This window comes from Gordionus sp. m RMFG-2023, chromosome 3 (genome assembly GCF_954871325.1).
Source record: "Gordionus sp. m RMFG-2023 chromosome 3, tfGorSpeb1-WG-v2, whole genome shotgun sequence".
Classification (NCBI taxonomy): Eukaryota; Metazoa; Nematomorpha; class Gordioida; order Chordodea; family Parachordodidae; genus Gordionus; species Gordionus sp. m RMFG-2023.
This window is the reverse complement of record NC_088777.1, coordinates 44,379,041-44,398,575: the sequence shown is the minus strand read 5'-3', so window position 1 is coordinate 44,398,575 and position 19,535 is coordinate 44,379,041. Positions and strand designations below refer to the sequence as shown.

The 19,535-nt window shown below is 27.1% G+C and overlaps 1 protein-coding gene across 1 annotated transcript in view; it reads right to left on the bottom strand.

Annotated features, from left to right (window-relative positions):
- The window catches only part of LOC135926209 (rho GTPase-activating protein gacU-like), a 42,606-nt gene that overhangs the window by 7,355 nt on the left and 15,716 nt on the right, over nt 1-19,535 (bottom strand). Inside the window, exons 2-3 of the mRNA XM_065461979.1 lie at nt 9,466-9,665; nt 6,022-7,448 (exon numbers count right to left, since the gene is read on the bottom strand). Coding sequence (XP_065318051.1) covers nt 6,022-7,448; nt 9,466-9,665 — 1,627 coding nt within the window. The remainder of the gene's footprint in view (nt 1-6,021; nt 7,449-9,465; nt 9,666-19,535) is intronic.

Here is a 19,535-nt window from a genome sequence, read left to right as displayed (position 1 = left end):
CTTTGCAGAGTTATTTACAAAATCAAGCCAATATAAATAGGCATAATTTATAAATATTGAATGATGATTAAACATGTTGGGAAGTATATTTCAAACATTTTCCATGCTACAAAGAATCAGCTGCGATTTCGAAGGCGTTAAATAACGCAACGCTTAAAAATAACACGCTTACTATAAATTCCGCCTTAGTCGTATTTAGATTACATTTCGACGTGCTAACTGCTGGACAAATCATTTCCCCTCCCTCACACCCAGAGTAATCTAAAACACGGGGTATGATGCAGTTTCTTCATCAGAATTTTAGGAAGCATGGGGGAGGGGGGATTCAATTTTAAAAGATTTAGGTAAGTAATAATTTTTTTGTTTACTACCAAAATATAAAAATGATGCCGGTTTTATTTTGTTTCTTACCAATATTTGCACGCAAACTTTTGTATGTATAGTTCTATTTTGACCAAAATGTTTTATTATGGTAATTTAAAGTTAGTTTTAAAATTCCAGTGATGATTTAATAATTTATTTTGGATAACTAATTTTGAAGTCATGGCAATTTACCGGAAAATATTTTGATTCAAAAAATGATGTTGTTTTTAAATACGTGTTCTAGTTATTATTTTAAATGGTCATAACTAATGTCAGCGTAAATGTAAGAGCATCGGTTTTTAAATATATGCAAAATCATAATTAAAATTTAGTTTTTCGTAAATTATTTTTTAATTTTATATCACCTGTGAAATTCCAATTATCCAAGAGAAAATTTTAGAAAGAAATGAATAATTCCGCCATAGCCGAAAGACTTCACTTAAGCAGGGAATGATCAGAGACTATATTAATAAATTATTTGATCATGTCAAATCTACTCGCATTGGCCTCAAAAAGTGTCAAAGCCGGTAACGCTCATCAGGGAAAATCACGAATCAAATCTTGTTCATTTGACTCAGAAATTAAGAGATAAGACAAAAAAGACTATACCTACCTTCACCTGCAACAGACTGATTCATTCTCTGAGTTATAAATTTTATAAAGTGATTTCAATTTTATAAAGTGATTTCAATTTTTAGTGACCCATAAACTGTATGCTTTTTAGTTTTATGATAGGCCTATAAATATTTTTTAATGACAGTTAACCAATTAAAGATTGGACCTTTACCATATGGTCATAAGTTGTTTTTGCATATGAATTTAAGTTTGTATTAAAATTTGAGAGAATTCGCAATAATGTGGTACACAAGAAAAATACAGTACTCTATCCTAATATTTTTTTTGGGGAAAATGAAATATTCAAGCACTACCAGGCATTGTTCGAGACAATGCCTTAGAGGCTTTAGTTTTGTTATTAGAACTAAAAGAGAATAGATTAATTATTTCATCCTATCTAAATAAAGCGTTAATATTGCATTGCAAATAAATAAAACCATTATTTTTTTTATTTAAAATTAGTTTAAAAAAAAATAAAATAAATTTATATCTTCGAGGTTCAGGAAGTAGCTTGTTAAAGTTATTGGTTAGGGGAATAGGTAGTGGGGGGGGGGGGGGTAGAGTATCCTATTCTGTTAACACCTCATTTGAAATAGTCATTTAAGAGTTTTAAAAAAATCATTTAAGAAATAAATATTAAAATAACCATGGTTAATGCGATCCCTCAAAGTTTAACATTCATTTGATTATAAAACTTGAATCCATATATAATCACATTTAAATCACATTTATTGAGAAGCACTTTAAGGTTAGCCATGATCACGGAAGAATAATTCTTTTATTAGGGCTGATTTAAACTTTATATAAATAGATCACTTTTATTCTGTTAGGGGTGATAAATTTTTCACTGACCCCCTACCTGTAAGGTGGCATAAAATTAGAAATGAAATATACTTATTGATGAGCTAGAAACTCCGGACCACTCTTAATGTGTAGAATAGTCAATAGAAAATCTTTCATAAAAATTTTGAAGTTTTTATTTATTTATATAATAAGACATATATATATTTTTTTTAAAAAGATTCGACGAGCTAAAAAAATGTTTTTGTCAATATCTCTTGTTTACAGAGTACATAATTCTAGTAAAACATATGGTAGAAAATAATAACATTGCTAAAAACCTCGCTTTAGCTATTTTTTTAAACGGACTAAAATCAGAAATATAACCTCGATTTAACTTTCTAATTTTTGAGAAATCTTGAGGCTTAGAAAATATTTATTTAAAACCAAAATTATGATATAATCGTTTCTAAAAAATTGGCTAAATTAAGGTTTATAGATAATCTCTCGTTATGTTTTTGCGGTAAATATGTTCGCAGAAATGCATTGACGATAATATTTTTATCGGCGATACATTAGCAAGAATGCATCCGCGATAATGTATTCTCGGAAATGTCTTTTTACTCTAGTCAAGGCGCCATTTAGGAAAAGTTTCCAGGGTATAATTATATTATCATGCGCATAACTTACTCTACACTTTCTGAAAAATTCTGCATCTGTGACCAAATTCAGCCCACAACATTCTGTCTGGACTGAACCAGGTTAAAATTTTATAGTCTAAGCTGGCCAGGTTATAATGAACTGAATCCTTATTTATCCTGAACAGGGATCATTCAGTGTTTTAAGAGGATTCCTCCCTGAAAATATTCAATTTCTACAAATTTCTACATATTTTATATATATATAATTTTTAAAAGTAAGGTAAGAGAGGTGTTAACGGCGACAATTATATCTTTTAGGTTTAAATATTAATAATTATTGTTAGTTTACAAAAGAATAAATGCTAAAAAATAATATTTCATTTTCCCTCGGGGAAATATTTTGCTATAGTTATTTTTTCCCCCTTATTCTCTCTCTTTACTTTAATTATAGTTTTATACAATATTACTTAATATAGTTATAAATATATAATAATACAGACTGGGTTCGGCGATGTTATAATTAATTTTTTGAATTTCTTTTATTATAAAAACTTATTATTTTTGTATCAAAATATAATTAACAAAATAATAATATAATATATAAGAATAATAAAGTAAAATAATATAAATGTGTAAATTGAAGTTTATTTTATAAAAATTTAATTAGGGTCAAACCTTGAAATGATTATTATTATATATTTAATTTATATTATTATAAATAACATTAAAATATAATAATTATGTTATTTATTGTTAACAAAAAAAAAATAATTAAAATCGATTAAAAAAATTAATTCATATTTAATAATGTGTACCATTTGCCGAGCAGTTTGGATAATTTATTTTTTAATGTTTAGGATTATGAATTGGCCACACAAATGTTAAAAATACGTTAGAAAAAAAATAATATAGTGTAGTTAGTTAGTGGGTTTGTCTTTTAGAAAATTTGAAATATTGGTTGATAAAGGATTATATTTTAATGTAATATATGAAAATAGTCAATATTATTTTTATTATTTTTTTTTCTAAGGAAAAATATCATAAATAAAATAAATACAAAAAATAAAAATTATCATACGGATGCCTATCATTATCGTATACATAATAAAATAATATTAAAGAAGCTATTTTTTTCCAATAAATGACATCTTAAAAAATGAAGTTTTGATTTTCAATTTTTTATTAACTGAATATAAAATATTAGAACTCATCTAAAAAAAAATTACGATTACAATTTTCGTTACTTATAAAAAAAAGGTAACGATAAAGTTATCGTTATCCGAAAAGAAAAGTTAATAGTTATGGGTACTTAATTAATTTAATGGTTATTATGTATCTCCATTACATAATTAAATTGAAATAAAATAATATGTAAGAATGAAAATTTGAAGAATATAAATGATGAAGCATATTGGATCGTAAATTTAACTTGATCGAATTCGCCTGCATAAGGATGTCTTCTTTATTTGTGGTATGTACCAAAAAAAATGTCGGGAGTTAACATTTGTATAGACTATAAAATTTTTTCTTTTGTTTTTTTTACTAGTAAGGGGAGAACGGGGATTGTTTTATCCCGGGGCAAGTAATTTATTCTCAAATAATTTTAAAACTAATAAACTTTAGTATATGAAATTTAAACTTATAGATGTGTTTTAATAAGAAGCTACAATGTTTCTAAAAATGTTTCGCGGATATATGCTCATGAAAGGTTTTAAAGGTAAATTTAAATTTTAACACATCAAAAGAAACTTTTATATTTTTTGCATTTTTATTAATAATTATGTAATTTACTCAGAATAAATATCAATTCTAAATGAGAGAATTATCTTAATTTTATAATGTATAAAAATATTGTCAATATTTATGGCAATGGGCAATTTTTGGCGGGGTGCATATTAACCATTTTTAAATAGAAATTTGTTTTTAATTTAAAAAAAATCCATCTATATGTACTAGAAACTAGAAAGAAGTTTGTCTAGGGTCACGAATGACAATATGAAGATGGGTGACTTTTTTTGTAAATTATATGACAGTCTTAAATGACTGCAAGTTTTATTTGAGTTGATATATATAATATCGATGAACCGTTCAAATTTAACATATTTTAAAATGAATTACATTTCTTTACTTAGGATAAACATTTTTATGAAATTTTAAAAAATAAGAGATATATATATGTAAAGGGAAAAAAACTACTTTTAAATATTTTCGGAAAATTTGCTTCGTCTATGTTTTATAGCATTTCAATTTTCTATGGATAATATAACCCCGGTCTCCTCTTCTAGTTTTTTTTTCTTCATATTTTGACGAAAATTGATTTTAAAAAAATTTGTTTTTATATAGGTTATCCTATTTTTGTTAGTTTATTTTTATTTTAAAGAGATAGCTCCTTTTTCTTATTTTTTTTTGCTAATTGATTGATTGTTTGGTTTACTATTGGTTCTCATTCCTACTCTTTTGTGGGGAAAATGATATTAAATACAACCAATCTATGGCAAATATTTAGATATCGTATTTAGTTGGGAATTAGATTCCACCTCGTGACTTGTTGCACTTTTTCACAAAATGTGACAATTTTTCACAAATTTGTGACTCTAACACAGCTTTTTATTATATAAAGGATTCTGATTTTTCGTTGAAGAAATTATTTATTATTTTTTGATATTTTAAAAGTTTTGTTAAGCAAATTTTATACATTTTTTTAAATATTAGTTTTAGAGTATATATACAATAAAATTTTTAAACTAAAATAAAAATATTCGTGACAAAAACTGATGTTACATTAAGTTACTCGTACAAATGTATTACAGAGCTCTTAGTTATCAAAATGATAGAAACCAGAGGAGCGTTTAGATTTGAAAAAATTAGTATAAAATGAATGTCAAGTTAAAAGATTATTTTACACTTTTGTTTAGTTAATTATTTTTATATATATTTAATAATGCTGTTCATTATTCGAATCTACCTCTTATGATTGGTGTGTTAGAACAGATATTTTATTTATTTAGCTTTATTGTTCCAACATATATTTTACTTAAGAGTAATCATTTAAAATAGGACTAAAGACCGATATATTAAAATTGAAACAGGAATAAAAACCGCCAAAAAAAACAAAGTAGATAGAAGAAGGTTATCACATCTTTTTGCTTTTATAAAACCCGTATCTAATCGATGATGGGATCATCGAAGACCATTTTATGAAAATTTGCCACGTCCAATTTTTTCCCGGACCGGAAACAAAGACGTAAAATTCTAATTTTTTAATCCTCGACGCTACGGGTTTAATTGGGATTTAAGCTTTATAACAAAAATAAAAGTCACATGTAATTATAATTATAAAATAATAAGAAACAAATTATTTTTATATTTTAAATTTAATTTTGAATTAAAATATGGCGGATAGAATAATATGGCGCCTTGATTTTTCTTAAAATAAAAATCTGTGCCAACCAAAAATCATGAAAAACAAAATCCAAACGAATCTCGTTGAATAAATAAATTTGAGTTAAAAGTTTTTCGCGAAACAATTTTTCTGTTGTTTGAATAAAAATTTGCATAAATTAATTTTTTTGCAAATCAGATTAAAAAACAAAGAATCAATTTTAATAATGATCGGCAAAACCTGTATGACTCTCATATTTAGTCCCGTCTCGCGAGCCAACTGTTCTCGGATGTGCCGAGTTGGCTTGGGAGTTGCGGAAAAGGCTGACTTGAGCGTTTCGAGCTGCTTAGCTTTAATAGTGGTGCGAGGTCCGCGTCTTTTGTTGTTATTGCTACTGTTGTTGCAATTGTTGTTATTGGATATGACGCTCCCATTGGACATGCAATTATAATAAGCCATTTGACCTCCGCCGTCAACCCCCACGTTATTATTATTATGATTATTGGGGTCAGAAGGATCGTAAGATTCTAGATTAGCCAGCATAAACCTACGACTGGGAGTGTTCGAAACACCGCTCATTTGCATTTCGCTAGGGGCGTCTCTGGAGTACTCGTCATCTTCGCTCATCTCTTCGTACAGCAGTTCCTCATCCTCTCCAAAATCCATTTCGCCTTCTTCGTCATCCAACTCATCCTCATCATCTTCCTCTGCCTCATCTGCATCCTCAAATTCTCCTTCATCCATATCTACTTCGTCATCTCTTTCTTCTTTGTCACAACTCATGGCATTTCCTTTATTTTTAATTATCTCCGCATCACGACTGTACGTATTTGACCCTATTCCGACCGTGTTTCCTCCCTGTCTACTATTTGGATTAATATTTCCGCGTTCGATAGAATCTACAACTGGTAATTTATAATCACTCAATTTTTCCGGGTCCTTGATGGTTTTTTTGTATTCATCGTCAAAGGTAGTAAGGTAGGATTGGTCTCGATTTATAAGCGTGACGGGTAACATTACGCTTTTGGAGTTTGTCTCGCGTGCCTGTAGCTCGGCTTCTGTCAAGAATTCCGCTTTGGGTATTTTGTTGTTATTATCCATCGTCGTTATTTGATTCGAGCATTTATTTTGCAATATGACTAAAGATGATTCTACTGTAGTTATTTTTTCATTGTCCAAAAAACTGTGTTGTGAGTTTATATTTTGCGCGGGAGGCAAAATGTCAGCGATGATGGACAGATTCGAAAGTTCTAAATCTTTGGTTTTCTTTTTCTTTTTAATCGTGTTCTTTAGCCCACCATCCACTTTATCGGGTTGAGTATTATTATTATAATGGACAGAGGATAGGATGCCCTCTTTTGTATCGATTTCGGAGTTACTATTACTCTTAGTGGCGTAATCATATGATGGGAAAGATGGAGGCATAGTGTCGTGATATAGAGTATTAGGATATTCGTTTAAATTATTGCCGGATCTTGATCTATCTCCCATATTCGTGTAAGTCGCTTGACCCCTCGCTCTCCTCGCTCGCGGCTTGGCTCTTTTAAAAATTTGGGACGACGTGTAATTAGCGGCATAAGATCTTTTCATATTTATGCCGTTAATTATCGATGATTGGGAATTGTTATTCAGAATAAAATTGCTAGCCGTCAATTTTTGTTCGTTGTCTTAATTACAAATAAATTTATTCCACTTGCTTTACATTGAATTTCAATATTTTTAAAAAAAAATTAAACGACTCGCACCAACTTATCTTATATTCTATAATTTCTTTTTATAAGATTCTTTTTAATTTTAAGAAAGGGAATATAAAAAATATAGCTATGTTTTTTCCGTGCATTATTCTTTTCAAATTCAAGTCATTTTTTGAGCGCGTTTTTATCAATTTTTGCCATGAACTTTTGAATTTAATATAATTTATATTAGTTTTTCCACAAATATTTTAATTTAAATTATAAATGAATCTAATGTTAATGCCAAAATTGTGTAAAATTCAGAAGATAGGGTATATATGCTAAACATGCTATAATACACTTCTGGTAAAATCAGATTTATAAATTTAAAATAAACGCGCTAAATTTGAAAAAATAACACGCTGGGGCGAAAGAAGCAAAATAATTGGAGACATTAATATGGGGCCCAAAATTAAAAAAATCTAATTAAAACGACTTATTTATATTCTATAAATAAAGATATATTATTTTTTTTCTTTTTATCTAGCCACATAAATGGATTATAGTGTTGTAAACGAACGCGATCGCGTTCATGAACGAAGTTCGTTTTTTTTAAAAAATGGTGAACGGCGTTCCTTTTATTTTTGACGAACTTTGAATATGAACGCGTTCCTTTTTTTATGACGAATGCGTTCGAATCTAACGTTCGGTCAATTTTAAAAACACCTTTTATTTTTATTTATTTGAAAAATTTAATATTAATCCAAATTTTTTTTAAGAAAAATGTCTTATATTTTATACAACTGTTTTTCCTTTTTCACATTTCAATTTTTTTTAACACACCATTATTATAGTTAATTAATTTAAAAATTATTGTTTATATTTTAATTTAATTGATTTGCATAAGCATGGATATTATGTTTCATCATTATTATCTGATTCTGGAAATTCAAAATCAGATGAATTGACATTACCATGGTACAAATATGATAAATATTTTACAGTAACATCCTTCCTATATTGAAGGAACTAATTCAATACTTTCCAAATGTAAAATGTGCCCAAAAAGTATTAAATAGTTTCAAAATCTTCAAGTTCCAATTTAAAACGACATTTGATTATAATATTATTTATTTTATATAATATAACTAAGTTAGGTTTAATATTAAAAAAAATTAGTGGTCTAAATTTTGATTAATTACTGATAGACGCAATTATTAAATGGGATTAATAAAAATATTTAACCTATTACTATCAAATTAATTACTTATATTTTATTTCTTTAAAGATTTGAACATATATATATGAAGATCAATATGTTCTTTCTGCAATTACCAATATTCAAGCTTCAATGACCATAAATAAAACTTCTTCAGAATGAACCTACAAAAAATAAACTTATAGCGTTGAAAAAATGCATTGAAAATACTAGAAATGTTAATGCAAGAACTGTTAATTTCGAGATACTTTTTTTAGACGAGTAAGTAAAGTATAGATTGGAGGAGGATAACTTATCTCAATTTTTTGAAGCAAGGATAAAAAGATAAATGTTTTTAATAAATTTCCCACATTAAAAGAGTTGTTTATTAAGTATAATACTGCAATCCCCTCATCTGCCCCTGTTAAGCGCGTTTTTAGTATAGCTAATGCCTTATTAACTGCTAAGTGTTCTGTCTATCAGATGAAAATTTTGAAAAACAATTGTTATTAAAATTTTATAAAAGATATTTTTTATAAATAAAAATATCTTTTTATTCACTATATTATATATAATTAAATTATCAAAATAAAACTATATATGGCTAATATATTGTTTTAAAATATATAAGACATTTATTTAATTAAATTAAATTTAAAAAAAATTTATTATAAAATTTTGAACGGAGAACGCGTTCCTTTTTTATGAAAGTGAACGCGAACGTGAACGCGTTTGATTTTTTTTAGAATTTTTACAGCACTAATGGATTATGAATATTTGAAAGAAAAAGTATTTATTTATTAAACATTAAACCTAAATGAATGCCGTAAAAATCGTCCTTGCATATGAATTGATTTTCATCTAGAATATAAAGCTCCTCACCTGTACAAAGTTGTTTCCTACATACCATACACGTGAAACACTTTATGTGAAAAACCTTTGATTTTGCTCTCCTAACAAGATCTGTTGGACTTATCCCGTTACCACATCCGGAGCATTTCGTGCCATATCGTCTGTAAACAAAAAAATGGAAATATAGTTTACACTATAATTTAAAACAAATAATGATTATATTATTCATGTAATAGCGGTTCAGTTAGCAAGTTTAATAATAAAATCATCGAAGGCGCGTACGCAGGAATTTGCTCTGGGTGGGAAGGGGGGGGGGAGATAATTAAATTTATTTATAAAAATTATTCTAGGGGTCATTTAAGAATAACTTAAGTTTTATAAATATTAAGAATTGTGACTAGGGTAGTTGAACTACTCGATTTAAGACGATTTTTAAAAACGGCGAACTTAATATTTTATCCAGAAAAATATTATGCAAAACTGAAGATTTTGCTCATAGCACAAGGATTTGAAAATTTATTAGTGAAATATTTTTGTGACAAAATCTTGAGTTAACCGTTTTTAAAAATCGGCTCAAATTGAGCCATTTAACAACACTACTAGTGATTATAAAAAATTGGCAATTTCTAATACACAAATTTAATTATAAATTATATATAATCGGCATATGAATTTATATAAAATAAATGTCTCAAAAGAGAACATTGTAAAAAAGGATAAATTTATAAACATGGAAAATTTGATATATAAATTTAAATTATTATATAGTAGAATATTAATGCGCAAAAATATTCTTAAGAATATTGCATATAATAAATTTCCAAATAATAATGAAAAAATATGGGGTATCAAAAAATTAGTGTTGTTATACGGCTCGATTTGAGGCAATTTTTAAAAACGGCCAACTCAATATTTTAGCCAGAAAAACATTGCCTAAACCTCGATAATTCGGTAATGGGTGTTCAAGCCCTTGTGCCATCTATGAGCAAAATCTTCCTGCTTACGTAATATTTTCCTCTATAAAATATTGAATTAGCTGTTTTTAAAAATCGGCTCAAATCAATCCGTAATTAAGAAGCATATATTATAAATTTATAATGTAAAATTAGATATTCATGGAATTGAGTTAATTTTTCAATGATTTTATAAGTGCTTGGTGTTAACTCCCGATGTATATTAAGAAGGGCTAACACCAATCCTATTTATTTTCAGAGGTAGTACTTCTTGTAATATAGATAAATGGCTCAATTTGAGCATCTTAATGCGATTAACCCTTAATATTATCAAGAAAAATATTAAGCAAACCAGAAAATTTTGCTCATGGCACAAATTTTTGGACTAGAGGTCTGTAATGTGCAGGGTTTTAGCCCGCCCACGCACGCCTACCTATACGTCTGGCGGGCATGGTCGGTTTTTCTTAAATATTTTTAACATTGGGCTAGTAGCAGGAGGGGGGAGGGGTTAAAAAAAATTTTTAAATAATGGGCCTTCTAAATTGTAGAATATGTTAACTTTAAAATATACCGTCGTCACCACTGCAAAACCTCGTAAGTAGCATTTTTGAAATTGTACAGGAGAGACAAAAAACTATTTTAACTGTTATTATTATAATTAGAAAATGATACTTATTAATGAATTTTAACTTTCATTTATAATATACTTCTATTAGAATGGTTTTTTTTAAAAAAAATTCACATATGCGACCCGCGACCCCCTATGCCACTTACGAGTTTTTGAATCTTTTGAAAAACAAATGATTTGTAAAAAATATCAAGTTACCAGGTTTTGATGCTTGTTTTTTCTTCGGTTTAATATTATAAATAAATTAGTTTTTATTGGTTATTAAGACATTATTTTTGAGAGATGATAGCTAGTTTATTTATAAACCCAATTATCCAAAAAAAGTATTTTAAAAAAATGATACTTATGAGGTCTTGCAGTGGTGACGACGATAATCTTAATGACACATAATTTTTTTTAACAAAAATCTTGATTTTTATTTTATATTTTGTTCAAAAAAAAGGAAAAAAAATAATTTGTATTAACAAAACATTTAGAAATGTGAAAGCTTTAAAAAAACACATAGTCATATGCTTTTAGGTATAGGAAAACATTAGGAGTTTCCTGAAAAATTTAGGATCAATATTTACATCGTAAATTAACCGATTTAAATGATAACATAATAGTATGAATCGAGTGCGTGATTATAATCCAGGAGGGGGGGGGCTTACTCAGCATACATAGTATATTATTGAATTATTTTATAATAGTCATCGAGATGGGCAACGTCATTAACTTAGGGTTGGTGGTGCAAAAGGTTCTGAGATAGACAAATACCTATTCCAACTTAATTCTAAATGATAAACAAATCTTAGTATTATTTAGGTTTTTCTATTTTTATGTCAAATATCATGGAGGAATAATAAATAAATATAATATATTGAAATTTTTTTTGAATCATTTTTTAAAAACAAAAAAAATAGAATTAATATTTTGAAAAATATATGTTATGATTATTATTTTATTACTATTAGGAACGCATGAATGCATTAAAATTAAAACCATCAGTTTCCATATTTTATTCTTTTAAAGAATCTTCCTTATCTTAGGATTTAAATCTTTTGAATATTTTTATTACGATAATGTATAAAATTCAATAAAATATAAACATTATTTTAATATTCATAAAAATATTCAGTTTTTTAATACATAAATAACTAAAAATTGATCTTTTTAAGTTTTACAATAATCATAAATTTTTTATTCCCTTTTTAAATATATTTCGGAATTTATATGTTATATTATATATGGTAATAGGAAAAAAAACCCCGGAAAAAAACCCCCGGTGAAAAATCCACTAGGAAAAAAACCCCATGGAAAGAAATTTTTAAAAAAAAGAAAATCGTTATTTTTTAAAAATTCTTGTCAAATTTTCTTAAATTTTTTTCTCAATTTATTATTTTCTTCCAATTTTCGCTTTAAGTCATTGTTAATCTTTATTTTTCTAACCTTTTCTCAATTTTTTTCTTCTCAATTTTCACTTAATTTTTTTAGTATAACCTAGCAATAATTAATATTGATAAATAATTTTATAAGCTAATGCCACAATCATTAACAGCTATTAGACTCCAAAAAAAACACCAAATATTACGAAAAAATATTCGAAGTAATAATATCTAAATGTCAAGAACGGGATTTATTTCCTGATCAATTATAAAAAAAATGGATTTCGAAAAGTATGCTATGAGCGCGGTTAAAACTGTCATTGGTATGATTATTAATATGTTAAATTATTTATATTTGTTTTTTCAATTAGGAGATCACATCATAATCAGAGGATGATTTTACCATTTGTGTCAAAGTACCTATAAAAAAATTTAAAAGCTAGTTCTGGAAAGCCAATACAGAATCGATGAAGCCCTAAGCTTCTTTTGTGGCATGATGGACAGCTTAGCATTTGTTCCTTTATGTGATATGGGTGATGCAATGGCATTCCTTAGATCGGTTAATCCGAGTAATGGTAAGGATATTCTTGAATACTTCGATAAAAATTACATAAATGAAGTAAAGGGAGGTCACAAGAAGCAATTCTCAATCTCAGACAGGTCGAATTTGGCCTCGATTTCCTCCAGAAACTTGAATCAAAGCACTCTATCCAACTAATAACTCATAAATAATTAATGCGAAGGTTCGAATCATCGTTTTTCTAATATGGTTGGGAATAAACACCCATCAATCTGGGTATTGATTAAAAAAAATGAAACGCGAGGTGGCTGCTGATGAAACCAAACTTGAACGATGGCGTGTAGGTAGTTCACTGACAACAAAATCACAGTGCTTAAACAAAAAAAAATACTGATATTCAAATTGGTACTGGGAAAAAAAATATCCCAGTAAAATAACCCATGTATTACTTGTTTTCGTAAAAATTTTTGCTATAGTAATAAATACAATATCTATCCTTAATTACTACATTAAGTAGATTAAATTTGACAAAATTTTCAATAAGATCTGTTTATTTTATTGATAAATCATTATGATATTATAATATTTTTTTCTAAAATACTAATTTGTTTCTACCTTATATAAATCCAAATAAAAATATACCGATATTATTAGATCTTAAGTAAATTCGAAAAAAAATTTCGGGGTTTTTTTTCCGGAGGGTTTTTCCGGGGGTTTTTTTCCGGGATTCATTATATATTAATAGGAGATCATAAAGTATAAAATTTTAATCTCGTGGCTGATATTTTGAAAGTTTTTTTAGCCCGGCCCGGGTATTTTTGATATTAAGACAGGGCCGGATTTTTGACCTGATTACTTTATTGCCCAGCCCAAAATAAGAAATCGACTTCCAGCCTAAACAAAAAATTTATTCGGCTAGTTCCGGGACTGGCCTGCATGTTTTCTGATATATAATTTTTATATATAATTGAAAGTTAGGATAAATTTTAAGTATATTAAAGACTTTTTAAATTTATGCATAAATGTGGATTATTAATAGTTCACCCTTTTTTTTAAGTTAGGTTCCAAGCCTCCTGATCAAAAACATAGTATATTTTTTTAACCTAATTCATGTCCGAAAACGAATATAAATTGACATTTATACATACACCGGATAGGACCAAATCCCGAAAGTTAGAGAAATCTAAAAGTTTAACCAAATCCTAAATAAATATTAGTTTGCCCGTTTCAATTCGAAAAGGAAGTTTTTTAAAAAAAAAATATGAAAGAAATCCAGACCAATATAAATACTTTCTAACACGGTTTTTATTTATATTTTTTTTTACATATGGAATTGGAATCATTTAATATTGAACAGATAAGCATACTTTTCGACATAGACTGTTCTTAATATATATTTTAAGAAAGGATCAAAGAGGAATAAAGAAGATGATTTTTAAACAAATCCTTGTAGAAGAGAGAGAAAAAGTTATTTTTAAAGGCTATCATTTAAAAAAAAATGAAGAAAATATCTGAAACGGAGGAGGGGAACATACAGTTATATCTATTAAAGAAGCTAAGTTGGTGTTACAATAATTTGAACCGATTTTTTAAAACAGTTAACTTAATTAGCCAGAAAGATATAACCTATGCCTCTAGGTTTTACTGATAGATGTTCGAACCTTTGTGCTATCTATGAAAATTTTCAGGCTTGCTTAATGTTTTTCTGCATAAAATATTAAGCTAGCAGTTTTTAAAAATCGTCTCAAATCGAGCCGGTTAGCAATACTTGTCGATATAAAAAAATAATGATTAATAGTAGTTTTGTTAAAAGACTAGTGATATTTTTGTAAAAAAGTAACTCTAACTCTAATGCATTATATATCTGTATAAAAATAACTGTAACTGATTATATTTTTACAATAAAACTAGTTACTTTTGTGATAATGTAGCCGTATATCGTTACATTTCACCAGTTTATCTCAAGTTTTACTTATTAAAATACATTAATAAAACATTTATATCTCAGATCATATATGATAATTTTTCTAAATTATGCTGTTTATTAAATATCGTATCACTTGCAAGACCTCAAGTAAAACATTTAATTTAGTCTAGAGAAGCTTATTATTGGAGAAAAGCATATTTTTAAGACGCCAATTTAGAAAAAAAAATTAATTAAGTATTTTTTTGAAAATGAACATTATTATGTTTATATTTTTCGGTAATTAAATATTACATTGTGGATTTCATTTTCAGTGTTTTATTTACATTTTTAATAATTTAACTTGTAACTACTAGTTACTATAAAAAAGTAATTTTAAAAACACTACTCAATATCATATTTAAACTTCCATCACTCAAGACAGTGAAAGAAAAAATTTTAAGGTTGTGGCCGGCAAATACCCATTAAGGTAGAGTATCTTATTTTGGTCACATTAAGTCAAAATGGGCTGCATAATGTAATAGTTGAAATGACCCAAAATAATATAAATCAGTAGTAAAATTAATTTTGCCAAACCATATATATTAAAACATTATTTTATTCAGTTTGGTTTATGAAAAATATAAATTATAAATTTGAGTCAAGATTTAAATAAATGATATTTCAAATTTTAATAATTGTTCTTTGGGATAATGGCATCGACATAACAAATAGTCAAGGTATAAGCTGTTTTGCCAATTGGAGCCTGACGTAAAAAATTATGGACCCAATAGCGGTCGAAAGTCTCTTATTAGGGGTCCGTGGAAAAGGTTACTGAATGGTTCACCTATGAAAAATTGATTTTATGCATGGTCACAAATCCCATTTCGGTCAAAAAGAAAATAATTTCTCGATCTTTCCGTAATGTCATTAATCTCTCCGCGAGGTTAACTTCCAACAATTATCTAAACCTTAATAAATTTTTCTCACCCCCCCCCCCTCCCACTATAATTAATATACCTTAAAAAAATGGAAGGAATTCAAACTGCACACATTTTGCACCACTTGTAATTTTTCTCGAGGGAGGAAAAGAAATTTAAAATATTTTAAAAGGAGAGAAGAAATATAAACGCTAGTAACAAGTAACGATGTTTAGTTTAGTTAACCAACCTGATTAAACAATAAGAGAAGATGTATGATTTAAATTATGTGTGTATAGTTAGCGTCAATGTGTTATTTTTTCAACTTTAAATCATATTTTGAGCACGTTTTTTTTTTAAATTTAAAAATCTGATTTTACCGGAAATGTATTTCAGCATGCTTAGAATACCTATATCTTATAAATTTTAGAAAATTTTGCCTTTAACCTTTGAGTCATTTATAATTTATACAAAAAATCTATGGAAAAACTAATATAAATTCTAACATATATTTTTTTTGCGGGAGGGGTGGGGGATGATTAATAATGAACTTTATTAGGATATTATTCATTACTTTACTCGTACTCAAGTTCAACAAACGGGCTAGCTTTAATAGTAAAACGGCGTTTATTTTTTTTCCATTGTGAAATAAACTATTGTTTCTTTTTGAAAACGTATATTCAAAATAATCGTATATAAGATTTATATATATTTTTTTTTTAAAAATCAACATTATTTAAATATAATCATGCAATCAGATTAGGAGGTTTTTTTTATTTGGGGGAGGGGGGGGGGGTGGTGGTCCTTTTTTTAACGCTATGTTTAAAACGCTTTCAATGTTTTTAAAGGTGAAAAATCTGCGGGAAAAAAAGCGTGGCTAGTATGACCTATGATTGTTTTTTTTTCGTTAGTATGTCTAGATAAACCTTTTTGATAATTCATATTTATACACACTTTTATTTTAAATTAGAAGTTAAGAAGGGTCTATTATCTTATTTATAAAGATTAGCGAAAAGGCTGGCTGTTAGCAACATTATGGCTGCTCCTACTATCCCTTCATTAGTTCACTCAAGAACGGATAATGGGGGGGGGGGGGTTAAATAATTTACAATATCAATTAACGTATAGCAAATTGCTAAACAACTCCTTATTTTATGGAAATGCACTAAGACCCTCCTTTTTTTTATATGTAATAACGGATGGGTGCTCAGTCCAAATCATGCCCTGGCTTATATACATATTATATAACCTGTAGCACCGAATACCCTGGTAAGCTTCAGAAAGAACCGGTCCGATCTACGAACCAAGATCGAAGTTTGATCTGCTTCTTCTTATCTAGGTTCTCTAGCTTCTGAACCATTCACTCGAAGAATTTATTTAAAAAATTTTTAAATTAAAAATAATTTAAATTAGTAAAATAAAATAAGATCCCATATAAACTATATAAAACATAATAAAATATATTTTAAAAGAAAGAAGAAAAAAAATTCTAATTTTAGGGACATTCTCTTTTTTTTTAAAAAAAAACATTAAAAAATTAAAAACATTTTCTCGGATCTGTTAATATGTTATAGTGTTGTTAAATGTCCCGATTTGAGTCGACTTTTAAAAATGGATCCGATTAAGATTTTAGCCAAAACAATATTATGCAAGTCTGGACATTTTGCTCATAGATGGCAGACAGGTTTGGATCTCTATTTGCAATACTACGTATTATATATCCAGTTCGTTTATAATTCCGCTATATATAAAAGAAACTAGCATTGGTTCGAGGTTTTGTAAAAAAAAATATATCACCTAAATCTTTATCATTAAATGTGGAAGGAAATAAATTATTGAGTCTTCTATTTCTGGAGACGAAGATAACTGAGCTATACACTCTCTTATTTTGCGATGTTCATGAATACGTTGCATCATGGTATGGTCAAACTCAAACAATAATTAATTTTTTAATTTCTATCGTTTCTTTAAAAACCTTATGGGGTTTTAGTATTATAAAAATAATAATATATTCGTATTATGCAATAAAATATTTTTTCTTCTTTAAAAAAAAATGAGGAATTATTATAATTATTAGTTATATTATATATACTCATAAATACCGCAACATGAAATAACAAATAATCTTACGAGTGTATAATATATAGCAAGAAGATTTCGAGGTAAATGCACCGTTAAAGATCAAAAATAATTAAAAATTTTATTTATTATATAAGAAAAGAACCATTAAAATATAAACAATCTTGAAATTGAATTGCGCTAAAAAAAAATTAATCAAACGAAAATTAATAAAAAAAAATTTTTAAATAAAACACCCTTAATTTAATTTATTTGATTCATTAACTTTTCTTATTTTCTTTTTATCTTTACTTTATAAAAAAAACCACGCTGTATGTTAATAAAACGAAACAATACAAAATTATCATGATTGATTTAGAATTGCCAAATATTTATTATAGAATTGAAATTTATATAAAGATTTTTTGTAAGATTGAAAATAATAAATAAGAGTGGTTCGTTTTAGCCCCCTAAACCGGCCCGGTATTTCGGATATTAAAATTGTTATTTTTCGAAACCGGGAGGATACTGAAAAATTTTATTCAAACAAAAACCTTATAATAAAATTTTTTTTTCATTTTAAATCGTCAAAATTATCTTACCTGATAGTGTTATTTATTTATGATTCCAATATTGATTTTAGGTTAATCATTTTTATAATGGGTATTTTGTTTATTTATGAAAAAAATAAATAAGATCAACAATTACAGTATTCACAGCGTAAGGGGGTTATAACCCCCAATTTTTTTAAAAAAATAATTAATTTCATTTTCCTTTTTTTAGAAAAATTTATAATACTTTTGTCTTAAATATCTAATTCTATAAAATCATCTAAGAATTTCTTCTTCTATTCAAAAATGAGTAAAAAATCTCAAAATTTAAACAATATTAAAGACACAAAAGACGTTATAATTCGTATGGGATTATTTTCAATTGTAATTTACTAAACAATCGCTCGACTTCAGCGTTTGAAGCTATTATAACCGTTTTTAATTTTACCTAATCAATCCATCTACAGTTAGCAATTTTGCATTCATTTTTGATTATTTTGCCCCGAATCGCTAGCTGTGATTTCAGGGTTATTTCGTTATCACATTTTCTATTTGAATACTCTTTTTTTTTATCTGCTATTTGATGTAGAAGTCTCTAAGCTAGAGTTACATCGAGTTTCATACTTAAAAAGATGATAAAAATGATATTTTTTATAGTAAAACTTATTTTTTAGATATTTCACTTATTTATAATATTTTTTTTATTATAATAGCTTGTGTGCTTCTAAAATCTTCGTTCTATCTCACATCTTGATCTTGGTATTAATTTTAGTAATTTTTCGTATTTTGCCAATAACCTTTTTATTTATACTGTTTATTAAGTGGATTGAATACTAAAAATGAATACTCTTTAAGCATTACATATTAGCCCAAAAGTTTGGCAAACTTCATGCTTCGAAGTTACGTCTTACTATAGAATTCATATCAAATTTTTAAAAATATAACTTGATTTAAAATTTAATGAGATTTAGACTATTTTAAGTTATAAATATCTATTGAATAAAGAGAAAAGAAAAAATAACATCTATGAAGATCATAAGAACAATAAAAGTCAAAAATATCCTGTATCGGGGAAAGTAAAACCTTAATGTATTTAGACGAAATTGACTTTTGAATCGTAATTTAAAATTCGAT